At 41.3% G+C, this 18829-nt stretch overlaps 1 protein-coding gene across 1 annotated transcript in view; it reads right to left on the bottom strand.

Moving 5' to 3' along the window:
• Positions 1 to 1527: 1527 nt before the first annotated feature.
• The window catches only part of arvcfa (ARVCF delta catenin family member a), an 87962-nt gene continuing 70660 nt past the window's right edge, over positions 1528 to 18829 (bottom strand). The window contains exons 10-17 of the mRNA XM_063013776.1: positions 16622 to 16749; positions 16272 to 16422; positions 15565 to 15757; positions 11989 to 12100; positions 11785 to 11872; positions 8613 to 8689; positions 5712 to 5815; positions 1528 to 1714 (exon numbers count right to left, since the gene is read on the bottom strand). Of these exons, the coding sequence (XP_062869846.1) occupies positions 5723 to 5815; positions 8613 to 8689; positions 11785 to 11872; positions 11989 to 12100; positions 15565 to 15757; positions 16272 to 16422; positions 16622 to 16749 (842 nt within the window). The 3' untranslated portion in view covers positions 1528 to 1714; positions 5712 to 5722. The remainder of the gene's footprint in view (positions 1715 to 5711; positions 5816 to 8612; positions 8690 to 11784; positions 11873 to 11988; positions 12101 to 15564; positions 15758 to 16271; positions 16423 to 16621; positions 16750 to 18829) is intronic.

Raw genomic sequence — 18829 nt, 5'->3', positions numbered from 1 at the left:
ACTAGGTAGGAGTGTCTAATAGAGTGGACAGTGAGTGGACACGGTATTTTAAAAACTCCAGCAGCACTGCTGTGTCTGATCCACTCATACCAGCACAACACACACTAACACACCACCACCATGTCAGTGTCACTGCAGTGCTGAGAATGATCCATCACCTAAATAATACCTGCTCTGTGGTGGTCCTGTGGGGGTCCTGACCATTGAAGAACGGAGTGAAAGCAGGCTAAAAAGGTATGTAGAGAAACAGATGGACTACAGTCAGTAATTGTGGAACTACAAAGTGCTTCTATATGGTAAGTGGAGCTGATCAAATGGACAGTGAGTGTAGAAACAAGGAGGGGGTTTTAATGTTATGGCTGATCGGTGTATGTACCATATATAAAGCATGACTTTTAAAACAGCGAAAGTCACGATTACTGCTTAAACGTTCCTAGACATTCTAAACTTAAAAAATTCTAGGGGTACCAGTAATTGTGGTTTATGTGGTCTAATATAATAATAATTATTTTTCAATAAATATTTTTTTCTCTGAAAGTTTATCTAAATTAAAGGTTGGATTTTTCTCATTTTTATGAGATTAAAGAGATTAATGAGTAAACCCTTTTTACTCATCTTCACCAGGGGTGCCAATAATAGTAGAGGGAATAAAATGGGGCTAGTTCGACTGCACCCATTAGACTGAGACACAAGCACTACAATGGGATCGTTCGAATCTCAAAAAAGTGGATTACAGATTTTTAAAAGTCACTTGAAACCAGGCTGTCATGCTCCTTTAAGTACAACTACAATTTGTCGCTGAGGTTTTGACTAAACCAGTGGTATCCAAACTTTTCTTGTTGGCGGCAAACATGGGCCACAGACTGTTTAGTAATAAAACAAATAAAAATATAATAGACCTACTTGATTACTAACAATTCTAACAACTTCCTTTTAAAGTGTGACTAATGATCTATCTTTGAAAGTGTTGTGTGAACAAAAATTTTGCCAATTTCACTCACCAGTTTATAATCCTAATAGAAAGATTATTACACTTCTTGAAATTAAACATACACGCTTCCCTCTGAACTCAGTGAAAAAAAAGTAATTTTCCCAGTGCACCTGAAATCCGCATTCGCTGTCTAGTGTTTGTTTCTTTGGAGCCACCACATTTATCCAAAAACTCAGAAACATTACTGTAGGTGTAATGTTAATGTTTTGAGTTGGGGGAAAGAAGATGAGGAGCGCTTTAGATTTGTTTTATGTGATAGCGACACCTAGAGTTAAAGCAGTTTTTTAAAACCTGCAAGCCAAATTTAATTTTATTTCCAATATACCTCACGACCCATTTCAAAAATAGATAAACAGGGCTGAGGAACCAACTCTCATTAGATGTGCTGTATGTATATTTTTAGCAGATTTGTAGTACCATTCAAAATCCAAGACTGCCATGACACACATGTACATTACAAGTGGAAGTAAACGTCTGACCTGTATTACCTGTATTATCTGTAATTTCCTTAGAAATGAAATACGGTAAAAGCAGAACAAAGTTTAGCATTTAAGAGAGAAAATGTGCATGAAATAATAATAAAACTGTTAGGCATGAACAGTCAAGTTCGCCAAAACAAAAAGTTCATTTTTTTTTTTTTTAAGATGCTGGAATTAAATCTGTGGCATGATTCGTGGTCTCCTCTCGGCTGATGTTAGCAGGTTTTCTCCAAAGTACGCTTATCTACAGGACAAAAAAAGATTAAATTAGATTACACTTATAAAGAACACAGGACTGTTTAACTGATGTTCAGGTCAGGAGTCTGATTAATGGCACAAATGTACCAACAGAATAGTTAGCACTATTCTAACAACATTTTCAGTTTCAAGCCAATTAATTAATTTCATTATTATTTTATTTCCTTTTCATCGACTGTTTTATCCTGGTCAGGGTCTCAGCAGTGGGAACGACCGGGTGCAAGGCAAGAATAGCCTGAAGGGCATCATCGCAGGGCTTGGGTTTGATCAGTCACCGTTTGTGAGGGGTTTCACAAGTGCTTTTGTAAGAGAGACTGGGCAGCACAGTGACACAGTGAGGCACTGTTGATTCACAGCAAGAAGCTCCTGGGTTCGATTCCCAGGTGGGGCAGTCCGGGTCCTTTCTGCCTGCAGTTTGCATGCTCTCACCGTGCGTGGGTTTCCTCCAGGACCTCCGGTTTCCTCCCACAGTCCAAAAACATGCAGTTAAGTTAATTGAAGACACTGAATTGCCCTATAGGTGAATGGGTGTGTATGTGTGTGTGTGTGTGTGTGTGTGTGTGCGTCTGCCTGGGTTTCCTCCAGGACCTCCAGTTTCCTTCTACAGTCCAAAAACATACAGTCAGGTTAATTAAGGACACTGATTGAATAAGTGGCTAAGAAAGTGAGTGAGTGAAAGTTTTATCCTGGTCAGGGTCTCAGCAGTGGGAACGACTGGGGACAAGGCAGGAATAGCCTGGACAGGGCTTGGGTTTGATCCACACTTCCAGTCATATGTGTGTGTATACGAGAGACTGGGCGGCACAGTGGTTGCATGTTCTCCCCGTGTCTGCCTGGGTTTTCTCCGGGAGCTCCGGTTTCCTCCCACAGTCCAAAAACATACAGTCAGGTGAATTAAGGACACTGAATTGCCCTATAGATGAATGGGTGTGTGTATGTATGTCTGCCCTGCACCGGACTAGCACCCCATCCAGGGTGTTACTGTGTGCCTTGTGCCCATTGAAAAGCTGGGATAAGCTCCAGCACCCAAACCCTAATTGGATAAGCGGTTAAGAAAGTGAGTGTTTTATCCTGGTCCGGGTCTCAGCAGTGGTAACGACTGGGGACAAGGCAGGAATAGCCTGGACAAGGCTTGGGTTTGACTGGGCAGCACAGTGACGCAGTGGGTAGCACTGTCGCCTCACAGCAAAAAGGTCCTGCGTGGAGTTTGCATGTTCTCCCCGTGTCTGCTTAGGTTCCTCCGGGAGCTCTGGTTTTTTTCCACAGTCCAAATTGGAGATACGGAATTGTCCATGACTGTGTTTGACATTAAGAATGATTTACATTTTCATTTACATTTACAGCATTTAGCAGATGTTTTTCTCCAAAGCGACTTACACAATGAGCGGAACACGATGAGCAATTGAGGGTTAAGGGCCTTGCTCAGGGACCCAACAGTGGCAACTTGGTAGTGGCAGGGCTTGAACCAGCAACCTTCTGTTTACTAGTCCAGTACCTTAACCACTGAGCTATCACTGGCCCCTGAATGATGAATCATGAATGTAACCAAAGTGCGTAAAACATGACGTTAAAATCCTAATAACTAAATAAATATAAATATACAAGAGACTAAGTGAATAAATGTGTGTGTATTGCTCTGTAGTGGGATTTGGTGGTGAGTTTCCACTGTTTCCATGTGGCATCAGACCCACTCCAAGCAGGATAAAGTGCTTATGTGTGATTATATGTGGTTATGCAGTGATTCTTTTACTTTCTACCACCCTCACAGTGAAGAGTGTGTGATGAGTGATATGAACCATGGCAACAGATTTTAAAAGACACTTCCAGACCATCCATCATTCTGTCATTGCTAAAAATAATTTAAAAGTAGGTTGTGCACCTCACAGAGCTGCTGTGGATAGTACTGTTTCAAATTAAACTTGTTTTATGAAGAGTGCGTAAGGTTGATGAATAAAAAGCACTTGAATTAGGGGCGCACCGGTCCAATGCACTAGCCTACCACCTCTAAATATCTCGAACTCTGGAGTTTGAACCCCCAGATAGTGCTATTGCTTTTTGCTGCCTGTCGAGACATCTACTGTTGGACTATTTGCTTGGTGCTTAGCATGTACTCTCTGTATGACTCCACCACTGGCAGGTGAAAAGATGCAGCCGACTAACTGCGAGTGTGTCTTAGGGAGCGTGACAGCTTCAGCTCTGCTCAGCCAGCATGGGGATGAAGGAGGCAGACAAGAATGTGCAAAAATTGAGGAATATGCTACAAACAGACCAAGGACCATCCAGACTTATCAGTAAAAGGTGTAATAGCCAACATCATTGATTTTATGGTGGGCATCACTGGCCACAGCATGGATAATGTGCATGTGTGTAAAGATACCATCCATGTGGAGATGAATATTGGGATTTTAGAGAGATACACTATATTGCCAAAAGTATTCACTCACCCATCCGAATAATTGAATTCAGGTGTTCCAATCACTTCTATGGCCACAGGTGTATAAAACCAAAACCACTGGACTCTAGAGCAGTGGAGACGTGTTTTCCGGAGTGGCGAATCACGCTTCTCCGTCTGACAATCCGATGGACTAGTCTGGGTTTGGCGGTTTCCAGGAGAACGGTACTTGTCTGACTGCATTGTGCCAAGTGTAAAGTTTGGTGGAGGGGGGATTATGGTGTGGGGTTGTTTTTCAGGAGTTGAGCTCGGCCCCTTAGTTCCAGTGAAAGGAACTCTTAATGCTTCAGCATACCAAGAGATTTTGGACAATTTCATGCTCCCAACTTTGTGGGAACAGTTTGGGGATGACCCCTTCCTGTTCCAACATGACTACGCACCAGTGCACAAAGCAAGGTCATAAAGACATGGATGAGTGAGTTTGGTGTGGAAGAACTTGACTGGCCTGCACAGAGTCCTGACCTCAACCCAATAGAACACCTTTGGGATGAATTAGAGAGGAGACTGCGAGCCAGGCCTTCTCGTCCAACATCAGTGTCTGACCTCACAAATGCGCTTCTGGAAAAATGGTCAAAAATTCCCATAAACACACTCCTAAACCTTGTGGAAAGCCTTCCCAGAAGAGTTGAAGCTGTTATAGCTGCAAAGGGTGGGCCGACATCATATTAAACCCTATGGATTAAGAATGGGACGTCACTCAAGTTCATATGCATGTGAAGGCAGACGAGCGAATACTTTTGGCAATATAGTGTATATCCTGAAAACGTCCTGTGTTAAGTAACGAATGTGTTCACTGATATTCACTTCAAATCAACAAAACAAGGAATTTGCTCCTAAGGGTCCAATTTTTTATTTAGACCAATAAAATAAATAAAGCATTCTACACTTTCAATTGTGTTTTTCCAAACTGTTTCCAAAATTCACTTGAAAAATTCCAGGGCGGCCAGCACAATAGCGCTGAGATTCTGAGCTCCTGGGTTCTAATTCCGGTCGGCTAGGTGCCCTCTAGCAGGCACACTTGGCTAATGCCTGCAGCAGACAACATTGGCCTCCAGTCTGCTGGGTGGGAAAAACCAGATTAAGGGGTGGGGTTATCAATGCTGTGTAAAGATCTTGGTTGTCCAGAGTGCCTGTACAGAAGTGGAGGAGTGCAGAGATCGGGCGTGGCTCTCTGTATGCGAAGTTGACCTCTCGTATGTATGGATAAATAAGAAGGGATTGGTGGACTGTGCACACATCAGTGGGAGTGTGTCCGGTGAATATACACCCTCTTTGGATGCCATCGGGGTCAGGGGATTGGCTATGCTCAATTGGGAGAAAAAGGGGGAAAATGCATTTTAAAAATTCCAAAATCACTTCTAATTCATTAAAGATGTCTTTATAAAAAATGTTTTACTAAGATTTCTCTTTGGTTATTCTTGTTATTCCTACAACAAGAATTATTGGCCGTCTGATCAAGACAAGGCTTATTTTTTCATTTAAGGACAGTCTAGCCACACTGCAAAAACACAAATTGATGACTTGTGCTCACCAGGTGGGACCTCAGACCCAAGAGTCCAAAGGTTGAGGAGTGCGCTCCACTAAGCCAACCGCTGGCCTGCCAGACCTGATGAAATGCCTCTTATCATTTACACCCTGCAAAAACAAGAAAATGTGGCACAAATGAAACACAGACCAAAAATCTGAGACTAATTGTAGGGTAAGGACAGGCACTTATACATTTGGTGCACTAATCAAGATTAACACTGTCAATTTCACTGACCCCCAAAACCAGGCCACCTCAAACCCACCCGAAATCATAGGACTACACCTTATATAGCTAAATATCTTGACATGAATGAAATTTGAAATGAATTGTATACATTTGAATTACATTGTATTTGAAAACTACAATGAAATAATAATAATAATAATAATAATAATAATAATAATAATAATGTGGGCAGTGGTAGCTCTTGGTAGCGGTTTAGAAACTGGACTAATAATCAGAAAGTCAATAGTTCAAGCCGCACTACTGCCAGATTGCCACTGTTGTAAATCGTTTGGATCAAAATATCTGCTAAATGCAGTATATGTAAATAATAACAAGTAACAGAGATCCATCCATAGATCCATCCATTTATCCATCCATTTATCCATCCATCCATCCATCCATCCATCCATCCATCCATCCATCCATCCATCTATCTATCTATCTATCTATCTATCTATCTATCTATCTATCTATCTATCCATCCATCCATCCATCCATCCATCCATCCATCCATCCATCCATCTACTATTCATCCATCCATCTATCTATTCATCTATTATCCATCCATCATCCATCTATCCATCCATTTATCCATCCATCTACTATTCATCCATCCATCTATCTATCCATCCATCTATTCATCTATTATCCATCTACTATTCATCCATCCATCTATCTATTCATCTATTATCCATCCATCATCCATCTATCCATCCATTTATCCATCCATCTACTATTCATCCATCCATCTATCTATCCATCCATCTATTCGTCTACCATCCATCCATTCATCCATCCATCCATCCATCTATCTATCTGTCTGTATATCCATCCATCCATCTATCTATCTGTCCATCTATCTATCTATCATCTATCCATCCATCCATCCATCCATCATCTATCCATCCATCCATCCATCCATCTATCTATCATCTATCCATCCATCCATCCATCTATCATCTATCCATCCATCCATCCATCCATCCATCATCTATCCATCTATCATCTATCCATCCATCCATCCATCCATCATCTATCCATCCATCCATCATCTATCCATCCATCTATCATCTATCCATCCATCCATCCATCCATCATCTATCCATCCATCCATCCATCATCTAATCATCCATCCATCTATCTATCATCTATCCATCCATCATCTGTCCATCCATCTATCATCTATCCATCCATCCATACATCCATCTATCATCTATCCATCCATCCATCCATCCATCTATCATCTATCCATCCATCATCTATCCATCCATACATCCATACATCCATCTATCATCTATCCATCCATCCATCCATCTATCATCTATCCATCCATCCATCTATCTATCATCTATCCATCCATCCATCCATCCATCTATCCATCCATCCATCCATCCATCTATCCATCCATCTACTATTCATCCATCCATCCATCTATTCATCTATTATCCATCTACTATTCATCCATCCATCTATCTATTCATCTATTATCCATCCATCATCCATCTATCCATCCATCTACTATTCATCCATCCATCTATCTATCCATCCATCTATTCGTCTACCATCCATCCATCCATTCATCCATCTATCTACCTACCTATCTATCTGTCTATTTGTCTATCTATCTATCTATCTATCTATCTATCTATCTATCTATCTATCTATCTATCTATCTATCTAATCATCCATTCATCCATCCATCTACTATTTATCCATCCATCCATCTATCCCTCCATCCATCAATCCATCTATCTACTATTCATCCATCCATCTATCTGTCTGTATATCCATCCATCCATCCATCTATCTATCTGTCCATCAGTCTATCCATCTATCTATCCATCCATCCATCCATCTATCTATCTATCTATCATCTATCCATCCATCCATCCATCCATCCATCCATCCATCCATCTATCATCTATCCATCCATCCATCATCTATCCATCTATCTATCATCTATCCATCCATCTATCATCTATCCATCCATCTATCATCTATCCATCAATCCATCATCTATCCATTCATCTATCATCTATCCATCCATCCATCCATCATCTATCCATCCATCCATCCATCTATCCATCCATCCATCCATCATCTGTCCATCCATCTATCATCTATCCATCCATCCATCCATCTATCATCTATCCATCCATCCATCTATCATCTATCCATCCATCTATCATCCATCCATCCATCCATCTATCTATCTATCCATCCATCGATCCATCTATCTATCCATCCATCCATTTATATATCTATCCATCCATCCATCCATCCATTTATCTATCATCTATCCATCCATCCATCCATCCATCCATCCATCCATCCATCCATCTATCCATTTATATATCTATCCATCCATCCATCTATCTATCCATCCATCCATTTATATATCTATCCATCCATCTATCCATCTATGTATCTATTTATTTGGAGAAAGAAGTAGATCTAACTAAACACTAAATTGAAATTGACATATGAACCAACTTTCATGCTTACTAAAAGAAATTATTTAAATATAGAACACAGCTTATAAAGAACTTTTGATTCAGTTTGTATAGCAAGGTCATTGAGGATCCACCTGGAACTAAAGTTTGAAAACAATCAGTCTATGTTTTGGATCAGGGCTGGGAAGTGCATTATCATAATGAGAAAGAGTGTATGCAAAATTACCTGGAGAGATTCCCGCTCTATCATGTGGCATGGTCCGTCTCCAACTCTGTCACTCTGATCAGCACTGCAGTACCCATCTAAAAAGGAAATTATGATTATGTACAGAGGATTCAGACCCATTGACTTTTTGCATACTGTATTGTTTTGTCAATTTGATTTTGATTTGCCTGGCACATAAAGGCCTGATTATGGAGTGCTGCAAAGATGGTTGTCCATCCAACAGGTTCTTGCTGTTGCACAGGACTTTTGGAGCACTGAGTGTCAAACAGCCAACTCAGGGAAGGTTTGAAGTAGTGCCAAGCGTCTTCTATTTTCACATTTCTGAAGCCATTGTGCTTCTGCAAACACTCAAAGTCTTAGATAATGGTTTCTACCCCCGGCCATAGTATGATCATAGAGATCCGCAGACAGTTCCTTGGACTTCATGGCTTGGTTCTTGTTCTGACAGTGCAATGTGCACTCACTGAGCACTTTATTAGGAACACCTTTACATATATTCAATAATTATTGTAAAAGGTACACCTACCATAGTAGATTTTGCTAGAACTTTCTTGCTCTGCATACTTTCTCACCCCACTGGACCCCATTTCTTAATGAGAAGGGGCCTCAATAGGACCCCCACTGACCAGATGAGGTTTGGGTGGTGGACCTTTTCAGCAGTACAGTGACACTAACATGGTAATGACATGATAGTGTGTGTTGTTCTGGTATGTGGTGGGTGCAACAGTGTTGTTGGGACTTTTAACCACCTCAGGGTTGATGCTGGGAGAAGAAAAGCTCCAACCAAAAATGGTTCTACAATTACTGACTGTAGTCCATCTATTTCTCTGCATGCTTTTTTAGCCTGCTTTCACCCTGTTCATCAATGGTCAGGACCCCTACAGGACCACTACAGAGCAGGTATTATTTAGGTGATGGATCATTCTCAGCACTGCAGTGACACTGTCATGGTGGTGGTGTGTTAGCGTGTGTTGTGCTGGTATGAGTGGATCAGACACAGCAATGCTGATGGATTTTTAAAATGCCATGTCCACTCACTGTCCACTCTGTTAGAAACTCCTACCTAGTTGGTCCACCTTGTAGATGTAAAGTCAGAGACGCTCGCTCATCTATTGCTGCTGTTTGAGTTGGTCATCTTCTAGACCTTCATCAGTGGTCACATGACGCTGCCCATGGGGCGCTGTTGGCTGGATATATTTTTGGTTGGTGGACTATTCTTAGTCCAGCAGTGACAGTGAGGTGTTTAAAAACTTCATCATCATTGCTGTGTCTTATCCACTCATACCAGCACAACACACAATAACACACCACCACCATGTCAGTGTCACTGCAGTGCTGAGAATGATCCACCACCCAAATAATACCTACTCTGTGGTGGTCCTGGGAGAGTCCTGACAATTGAAGAACAGCATGAAAGGGGGCTAACAAAGCATGCAGAGAAACAGATGGACTACAGTCAGTAATTTTAGAACTATGAAGTGCTTCTATATGGTAAGTGGAGCTGATAAAATGGACAGTGAGTGTAGAAACAAGGAGGTGGTTTTAATGTTATGGCTGATCAGTGTAGACTAAACTTGAGGTGAACTTGACCTTGAACTTGAGTGCCACAGCTTTTGTTTATAAGTAAGGCCCTACCTAATTCACGACCATGAAAATCGCATCACGGAACGTCAAATGAGTTGTTTTTCTGTGTTATATGCAATTTGCTGTGAAATTCGAAATTTAACGTTTGTGCTTAGTGATTTAACATGTTTCATTCGAGCAGTGTATGAAATTTGAGGCGCAATGTGCAATATGAGGCGTTCCTAGCAATCATACAACATTTAAGTTATTCTGTACTTCCGGACTATTCTGTGGTGTAGTGTGCTGACAATGTTTGATGTATATGTTTATGTATTGAGTGCATTTTGTCCCTTGGGGATTCCATAATTAATGGAAAAGTTTGCTTCTCTACATATGTGTGATCATCTCTCTGTAGTCTGTGCTGCACCTGACAAAAACAAGCCAGTAAAGTTTTATGCTCCTGATAGTTTGTCTATGTAAAGTTTTTTTCTTACTTTATAAACTCAGCAAACTGCAAAGATGCTTAGTTACATTAGCCATTAGTTGGTCAAAATGTCCAAGATGTCAAAGTCTAAAGCAGCTAAAAACACGTCTCGGGTAACATGGCAAACTCCCAACCAATTATGATTATGAATTTATGAGTGTTATTTAATGACTGCCATGGAATGTGGAAATTGTCTTTAAAAAAACATGAAATCTGTGATAGGGCCCTATTAATAAGAGATCAATTGATTTAAAAAAAAAAAAAAAAAAAACGTGTTTGCTCTTTGTCATTATTGGTAATTAGAAGTAAATTGATAGATGAAATGACATTTACACCAACCAGGCACAACATTATGACCACTGACAGGTGAAGTGAATAACACTGATTATCTCTTCATCACAGCACCTGTTAGTGGGTGGGATATATTAGGCAGCAAGTGAACATTTTATCCTCAAAGTTAATATGTTAGAAGCAGGAAAAATGGCCAAACATAAGGATTTGAGTGAGTTTGACAGGGGCCAAATTGTGATGGCTAGACGACTAGGTCAGAGCATCTCCAAAACTGCAGCTCTTCTGGGGTGTTCCCAGTCTGCAGTGGTCAGTATCTATCAAAAGTGGTCCAAGGAAGGAACAGTGGTAAACCGGCGACAGGGTCATGGGCGGCAAAGGCTCATTGATGCACATGTGGAGCGAAGGCTGGCCCGTGTGGTCAGATCCAACAGACGAGCTACTGTAGCTCAAATTGCTGAAGAAGTTAATGCTGGTTCTGATAGAAAGTTGTCAGAATACACAGTGCATCACAGTTTGTTGTGTATGGGGCAGCAAAAGGGGGACCAACACAATATCAGGAAGGTGGTCATAATGTTATACCTGATCAGTGTATATTCAGTTAAAATCAAATCACACAACCCACAACACAAAACAGTGTGCAAAACGTCAATGGGTCTGAATACTTTCTGAATCCACTGTAAGCTTAAGCAGGTTCATCTGCCTTTTTGCATTTTCCTTCTTCATACAAATGCCATCTGTGCCTTATAAAATGCTTCAAGGGCCACACACACACATTTCAGTCATGAGCATGGCGCCATGATGGTGCTTCGTGTCAGTGACTAGAATAAAGCTGACCTTGGTTTTTCTCCATTAAGGGCAGCGTGATGTCGTCGTTGCCAAGCTTTGAATTTTTTTGCTTTTTTGGGACTCCAGACACGGCTGGCTGGGAATATAAAACACATCGCAATCAACCAAATGCATACACCTGTCACTCATTTTACCTGACCAGCTATTGATTACTATTTGTCATTAAGGTAATTATTATTAAAAATGTTTTACCTTGAAGTGAGATTTATTCCAGCCTCCTTTGGCTAGTGTGTGTCTTAAATCTTTGTAGGTCCACACAGTCTGAAGGACATGTGAGGCCGCTTTATTCTCTCTTACAGATTGACTGGAAAATAAATCATATTAATTAGCTGTAGTAAATACATTTACCTATATAGCGCAGGGGTTCTTAAACTGGAAATCAGGACCCCCAAGGCAGAAGTACAATAGTCCTGGGCAAATATGGAAGTAAAGCTACAATCTAATATTATACAGTGTATCACAAAAGTGAGTACACCCCTCACATTTCTGCAGATATTTAAGTATATCTTTTCATGGGACAACACTGACAAAATGACACTTTGACACAATGAAAAGTAGTCTGTGTGCAGCTTATATAACAGTGTAAATTTATTCTTCCCTCAAAATAACTCAATATACAGCCATTAATGTCTAAACCACCGGCAACAAAAGTGAGTACACCCCTAAGAGACTACACCCCTAAATGTCCAAATTGAGCACTGCTTGTCATTTTCCCTCCAAAATGTCATGTGATTTGTTAGTGTTACTAGGTCTCAGGTGTGCATAGGGAGCAGGTGTGTTCAATTTAGTAGTACAGCTCTCACACTCTCTCATACTGGTCATTGAAAGTTCCAACATGGCACCTCATGGCAAAGAACTCTCTGAGGATCCTAAAAGACGAATTGTTGCGCTACATGAAGATGGCCAAGGCTACAAGAAGATTGCCAACACCCTGAAACTGGGCTGCAGCACAGTGGTTAAGATCATCCAGCGTTTTAAAAGAGCAGGGTCCACTCAGAACAGACCTCGAGTTGGTCGTCCAAAGAAGCTGAGTGCACGTGCTCAGCGTCACATCCAACTGCTGTCTTTGAAAGATAGGCGCAGGAGTGCTGTCAGCATTGCTGCAGAGATTGAAAAGGTGGGGGGTCAGCCTGTCAGTGCTCAGACCATACGCCGCACACTACATCAAATTGGTTTGCATGGCTGTCACCCCAGAAGGAAGCCTCTTCTGAAGTCTCTACACAAGAAAGCCCGCAAACAGTTTGCTGAAGACATGTCAACAAAGGACATGGATTACTGGAACCATGTCCTATGGTCTGATGAGACCAAGATTAATTTGTTTGGTTCAGATGGTCTCAAGCATGTGTGGCGGCAATCAGGTGAGGAGTACAAAGATAAGTGTGTCATGCCTACAGTCAAGCATGGTGGTGGGAATGCCATGGTCTGGGGCTGCATGAGTGCAGCAGGTGTTGGGGAGTTACATTTCATTGAGGGACACATGAACTCCAATATGTACTGTGAAATACTGAAGCAGAGCATGATCCCCTCCCTCCGGAAACTGGGTCGCAGGGCAGTGTTCCAGCATGATAATGACCCCAAACACACCTCTAAGACGACCACTGCTTTATTGAAGAGGCTGAGGGTAAAGGTGATGGACTGGCCAAGCATGTCTCCAGACCTAAACCCAATAGAACATCTTTGGGGCATCCTCAAGCGGAAGGTGGAGGAGCGCAAAGTCTCGAATATCCGCCAGCTCCGTGATGTCGTCATGGAGGAGTGGAAAAGCATTCCAGTGGCAACCTGTGAAGCTCTGGTAAACTCCATGCCCAGGAGAGTTAAGGCAGTTCTGGAAAATAATGATGGCCACACAAAATATTGACACTTCAGGAACTTTCACTAAGGGGTGTACTCACTTTTGTTGCCGGTGGTTTAGACATTAATGGCTGTATATTGAGTTATTTTGAGGGAAGAATAAATTTACACTGTTATATAAGCTGCACACAGACTACTTTTCATTGTGTCAAAGTGTCATTTTGTCAGTGTTGTCCCATGAAAAGATATACTTAAATATCTGCAGAAATGTGAGGGGTGTACTCACTTTTGTGATACACTGTATATACAGTACAGTGATGGACAAAACAGTACGACTGCCCAACAACAATGGGAATGGCAACACCTATTTCATAACAATTGTAGATTATGGGCAGGTATGAGTCAGCAGATATGGCCGTAAAGACCTGACTAACTTTGATCGGAGGAAGTCATAAGAGCCAGAAAACTGGGTCAAAGTATCTCAGAAACACTGACGGATTCTCACAGGTAGTCATGGTAAGTAATAACCAGACAACTGACCACACAGATACAAACCATTAAACACAGATATGACTCAACAATGCTATGGAACAATGAAGGCTATCATATCTGATTCTGTGACTCAAATTGCAGATAGTTTTAATACTGGTGATGGCTGAATATGTCACACGCTAAACCCTTTTATAGGGCTGAAATGAACACTATTTAATTTACTTGTATTTACACCAGTGTCTTTATTTCAGATGACCTAATGTAATGAGTCCACCTGCCGTAGAGATCGGCAGGGGGCGTGTATTACATAATCATGCCCACCTGCCATGCCATTATGGCCGGCAGGGGGCATGGAGGCACAGATAACTCATTGGCTGCATCTGAAATCGCATACTTAAACAGTACGTACTAAATTTGTAGTACAGTGCGTACTACAAATACTCGGCCGGTAAAGCAGTACGCTCTTTCAGTACGCAAGTGTGCAGTATGCACGCAATCTCGTACATACTACGTCCGCCACCTTACCAACGGCGTGTAATGCATGACGTCACATCACCACAGCTATAACAGTTTTAAAATCAAACAAAATTAAGTCTGTTGTTCTACACAAAGCTACTCATAACGTTATTCAGTGTTGTACTTAATCATAACATATTTTATTTTTGTCTTGTGAAGAGCCGTCTCAATGCCATCCATCAGCTTCAGTTGAATTATGGGATAAATTGGTCCCGTAGTGAGCTGTGTTTGCATACTCAAAAATGGCTGCCCATGCAGTAGGTCATCTGGGTATTTTTCGTGTACTGTTTAATGAATACTACGTATTTGGACATACTACCCACTCTCCTGTTCTGCTTTCGCCTACTGTTTAGTATGGAAGTATGCGATTTCGGACACAGCTACTGCATTTGTCTCTGCACTTGATTGAGCATTAGTTTGCTCCAGGTGTAGTTCCCTCAATTCAACCATGGTTCCTTTCACACAGAGTTCCTGGCTACTCTGTTGGCTATCTGCTCATTTCTCAGTCAAACCGCCGGTGAAAATATCTCGGTATCTTCTTTCCAGGGAGCTCAGGCAGTTGTAGTGTTGCAGCACCTTTCAGCCCTTATGACTGAACTGCACAGGACAAGCAAGCCCTCTTATGAGCAGGCCTCATGCATGGGTTCATAGCCGCTCCCAATTCATACTGATTTCCCTCTCTTAATTTTTTTTTGATACATGAACTAGATACATGTTGCTGTCCACTATCTCACCTACAGGCTGCAGATGTTTTTTGTGCATTTCTTTTAAGGCTTTTATTAGTTTCTCTTATTTTAGGCACCCCTTGTTTTTTGTCATTTCACCTTTTGGTTTGTGGCCCTTCCTTCCTTCCTTCTTTACTTACTTACCTACCCCTAGCTACCTATTGATGGACCATCTGACTGACTTTCTTTCCTTGTCTTTTTATGTGAAGTATTACAAAAACACCACAGGTTACGATCCTCCTACCTTGTCCTGTTTATGGCCACCAGCTTCTGAATGCCCTGGCCTTGAACAAGGAAGCGAGTGTTCTCCAGGTTGTCTGTGATGATCTCATGTATAGTATTAAGGATTGCCACCACTGTGTCCTCATCAAGGTTTTTGGCAGGATGCTGTTGGCCGCTGGGAAGGTTGCTGACCAGATCCCTCATGGCATAGCTTCCTATAAAAAAAGAAGCACTGTTCTCAGCTTTCTTATTGGCTCATTCATTATTCCTTAGTTTTTTTGTGTTCATGTTTATGTTAAATTTGTAAGTTACCGTTTTCATTAAGTGTGTTGTGTTTGATGGTGTGTGCCCGTTCTGTGCTTGTTTAAAGCATAGTGGGAAGGATCTCTTATAGTACAGTTACAGCAATTGAGGGTTAAGAGTCTGGCTCAGGAGCCCAACAGAAGCAACCTTGCAGTGGTGGGGCTTGAACCAGCAACCTTCTGATTACTAGTCCTGTATCTAAACCACTAGGCTATAGTTTGCCAATTTTTGTAACTAACTTAGAAGCAAGACCTAATAAAGAGCTGCCTCCTACAAATAAAAGAGCAAAGATGCTTCCTTCCTTCTCGCCCACACCACAACATGAACTTTTCTGAAAAGTCAAGTGTGTGCCAGAAAAGCCAAAAATCTGGTACTGTACACTGGGATAAAGTAGGTAAAAAGCAGAAAATGCTAGCTGATACTTACCAATAAGATCTTTGTTTTTGTGGTCGATGGCCAGGTTGCGGAGAGCAATGGCAATCGCCCTCACCACCTTATCTGCATCCGAATGAAGCAGTTCAACCAGAATAGGTAGACCCTTCTCTTTACGTATGGTTGCTCTGATGTAATTAGACCACTGAGAAACAGGAGAGAGAATAATAGGCTATTAAAGTGTTCATTCATTTCCAGTACCATTTACACACCAGAATCTTTCAAAAGGTAATTTCGCTCTTATAAATGGTTTCTTATTCAGCCATGCTTTTGTGTTCCTCTTAAAAATCTCTGTCTCACTCTCGCTTTCTCTCGCTCTTTTTTTGCCTAAGGGTCCGACTCACAGCCCAGAGTCCTGCTGACAGGTTCTGGAGGGCCCCTGCAGCTGCCTCCAGAGTGTTCTGGTTGTGGCTCAGCTTCAGAAGAGACAAATACAGTCTCACAACCTCGGGCTGGTACAGGAGCTCCAGACCTACACGCAAACAAACACACACACACACACACACACACGCAAGCTGTAAGCTGCAATCAGTATAGAAAGTTAGTATGAGTGATTCATTATTCAGCCAATACAGCTGTATGAATTGGATATGAGAGGAGTGCAGTATGTGCAGTGAAAGCAGAACAACATCAAAGATTTGATATCAAATATGTAACGGTGCATAAATATCTAAGGTGAACCATCAATACCTTCTATGCCCTCAAAGAAGTTATATAATTATATAACAAGTGATCAGTTCTATCTATAATGTAACAATACTTACAGCAAACTCAAAGCAAATACAGTGGTACCTTGTATCTATCACTGTTCATAAGTTCTCTCCACTAATGAAATTCCTCGCTCGTTTTAGTACAGTAATCACGTTAAGCTTTGTGCGCCGCCACACTCCATAAGAAATAATGGCACAGCCAGCACAAAACGCCTTTACTGAACGGAATACGGTATTCCAAGATCAAGCATCTCCTCAAATAAAAAGCATAAATATGACAGGTAGATACTTGTTACACAAGATTAATCAGTTTACAAGTTGAATGTCAAACACAGTCGTGGACAATTTTTTGTATCCCCAATTCACCTCACTTGCATGTCTTTGGACTGTGGAAACCCACGCAGACACGAGGAGAACATAAAAACTCCACACAGAAAGAACCCAGACCTTCTTGCTGTGAAGTGACAGTGCTGCCCACTGAGCCTCCGTGCCACCCGTAAGTGTCAAAAACAACCCCATTATTTTACATTAGCCTTAAATATATGCAGTTCCACATCCTTTTGGGAAAAATACCTTAAAACTCAACACCTTTTGAACTTAACACCACTTCCAAAACCAACTGACGTTGTATTTCAGGGTACCCGCCTATTCAATTTGTGTTTGAATGTGAAAGGTTAAATTTAAAAAAGCCCCTTTGTCTTCCTCTGCTGTTGCGAAAAAGAACAAAGATCCAGCTATAAGTTCTCAGAGGTTTGATAAATGTTCATAATAAAACATAATAAAAGTTCCGTCCGCTGTGGGGACACGGGAGTAATATAGAATTGTTAAAGTTTAAACACAAGTTTGAGTACAATGAAGTCCCACACGTACTCATGGCTGCTTTCGAATGACTAAACATAAGGTAAGAAAAGACAATTGCTCTAATTGTCCATTCTGTTTATTTAAAAGTATAAGAAAACAGAATAAAACAAAAAAAAAGGTGTGCAGTATACTGTACACAGAACTAAAATATTTAGGTATTTTGTTTAGGTGTTGGTTGCTATAAGTTGAACTATTTTTGTTTCTTAACTTTTGCAGTAGTTTTCCAAACACTCATGACCTGACCCAAAAAAAATGGGTTGCAGAGGCCGCTCAGGTGGTGCAGCGGTAAAATATGCTAGTACACCAGAGATGGGATTTTGAATACATCGAATCTCAGCTCTGCCATCCGGCTGGGCTGTGCGGCTATATGAGCAATGATTGGATGTTGTTCATACAGGGAGGGAGCCGGAGAGGGACCTCATAACTGATGCAATTACGACATCTGCTGGCTGATTGATGGCGCCTCCATAGAGTAGAGGAATAATGTTGATCTCGCCTTGTGCAGGTGAAAAGATGCAGTTGGCATGTTGGGTGAAAAAATTGGACGTGCTAAAAATTGAGAGAAAAAGGAAGAAAACGTAAAAAATAATAATAAAATGGGTTGCAGAAAAAAATAATAATTATTGAATAAACTTGTACACGGACACTCCCTTGTGGAGGCTTCATGTTACATCTTGTAAACCACAGAGAGTAAGCTGCATTGCTTGTGTTAAGTGGATCATGTAAAAAATCATGGACAAAATGTGGGTTGCTTGAAAACAGTGAGGACTATGATGTCATTTTTAAAATAAAGTTAACATATTTTGTTTTTGAGTCGACTTTGTATAACTGTGGCCGTCAAGTTGGTTATGGCTGCGAATCGCCCGATGGCTGCTTGTCGTAGTTGGTTACTTTTCCGATCCCCACATCCCTAACCCGTGGCTGGTTGTGTGACTATGTTATGTTCTTATGTTTACATGTGCTTGTGTGCTGTAAGGGGCT

This window comes from Trichomycterus rosablanca, chromosome 18, assembly GCF_030014385.1.
Source record: "Trichomycterus rosablanca isolate fTriRos1 chromosome 18, fTriRos1.hap1, whole genome shotgun sequence".
Taxonomy (NCBI): Eukaryota; Metazoa; Chordata; class Actinopteri; order Siluriformes; family Trichomycteridae; genus Trichomycterus; species Trichomycterus rosablanca.
The sequence above is the reverse complement of the archived record's forward strand: the minus strand, read 5'-3'. Positions and strand labels throughout refer to the sequence as shown.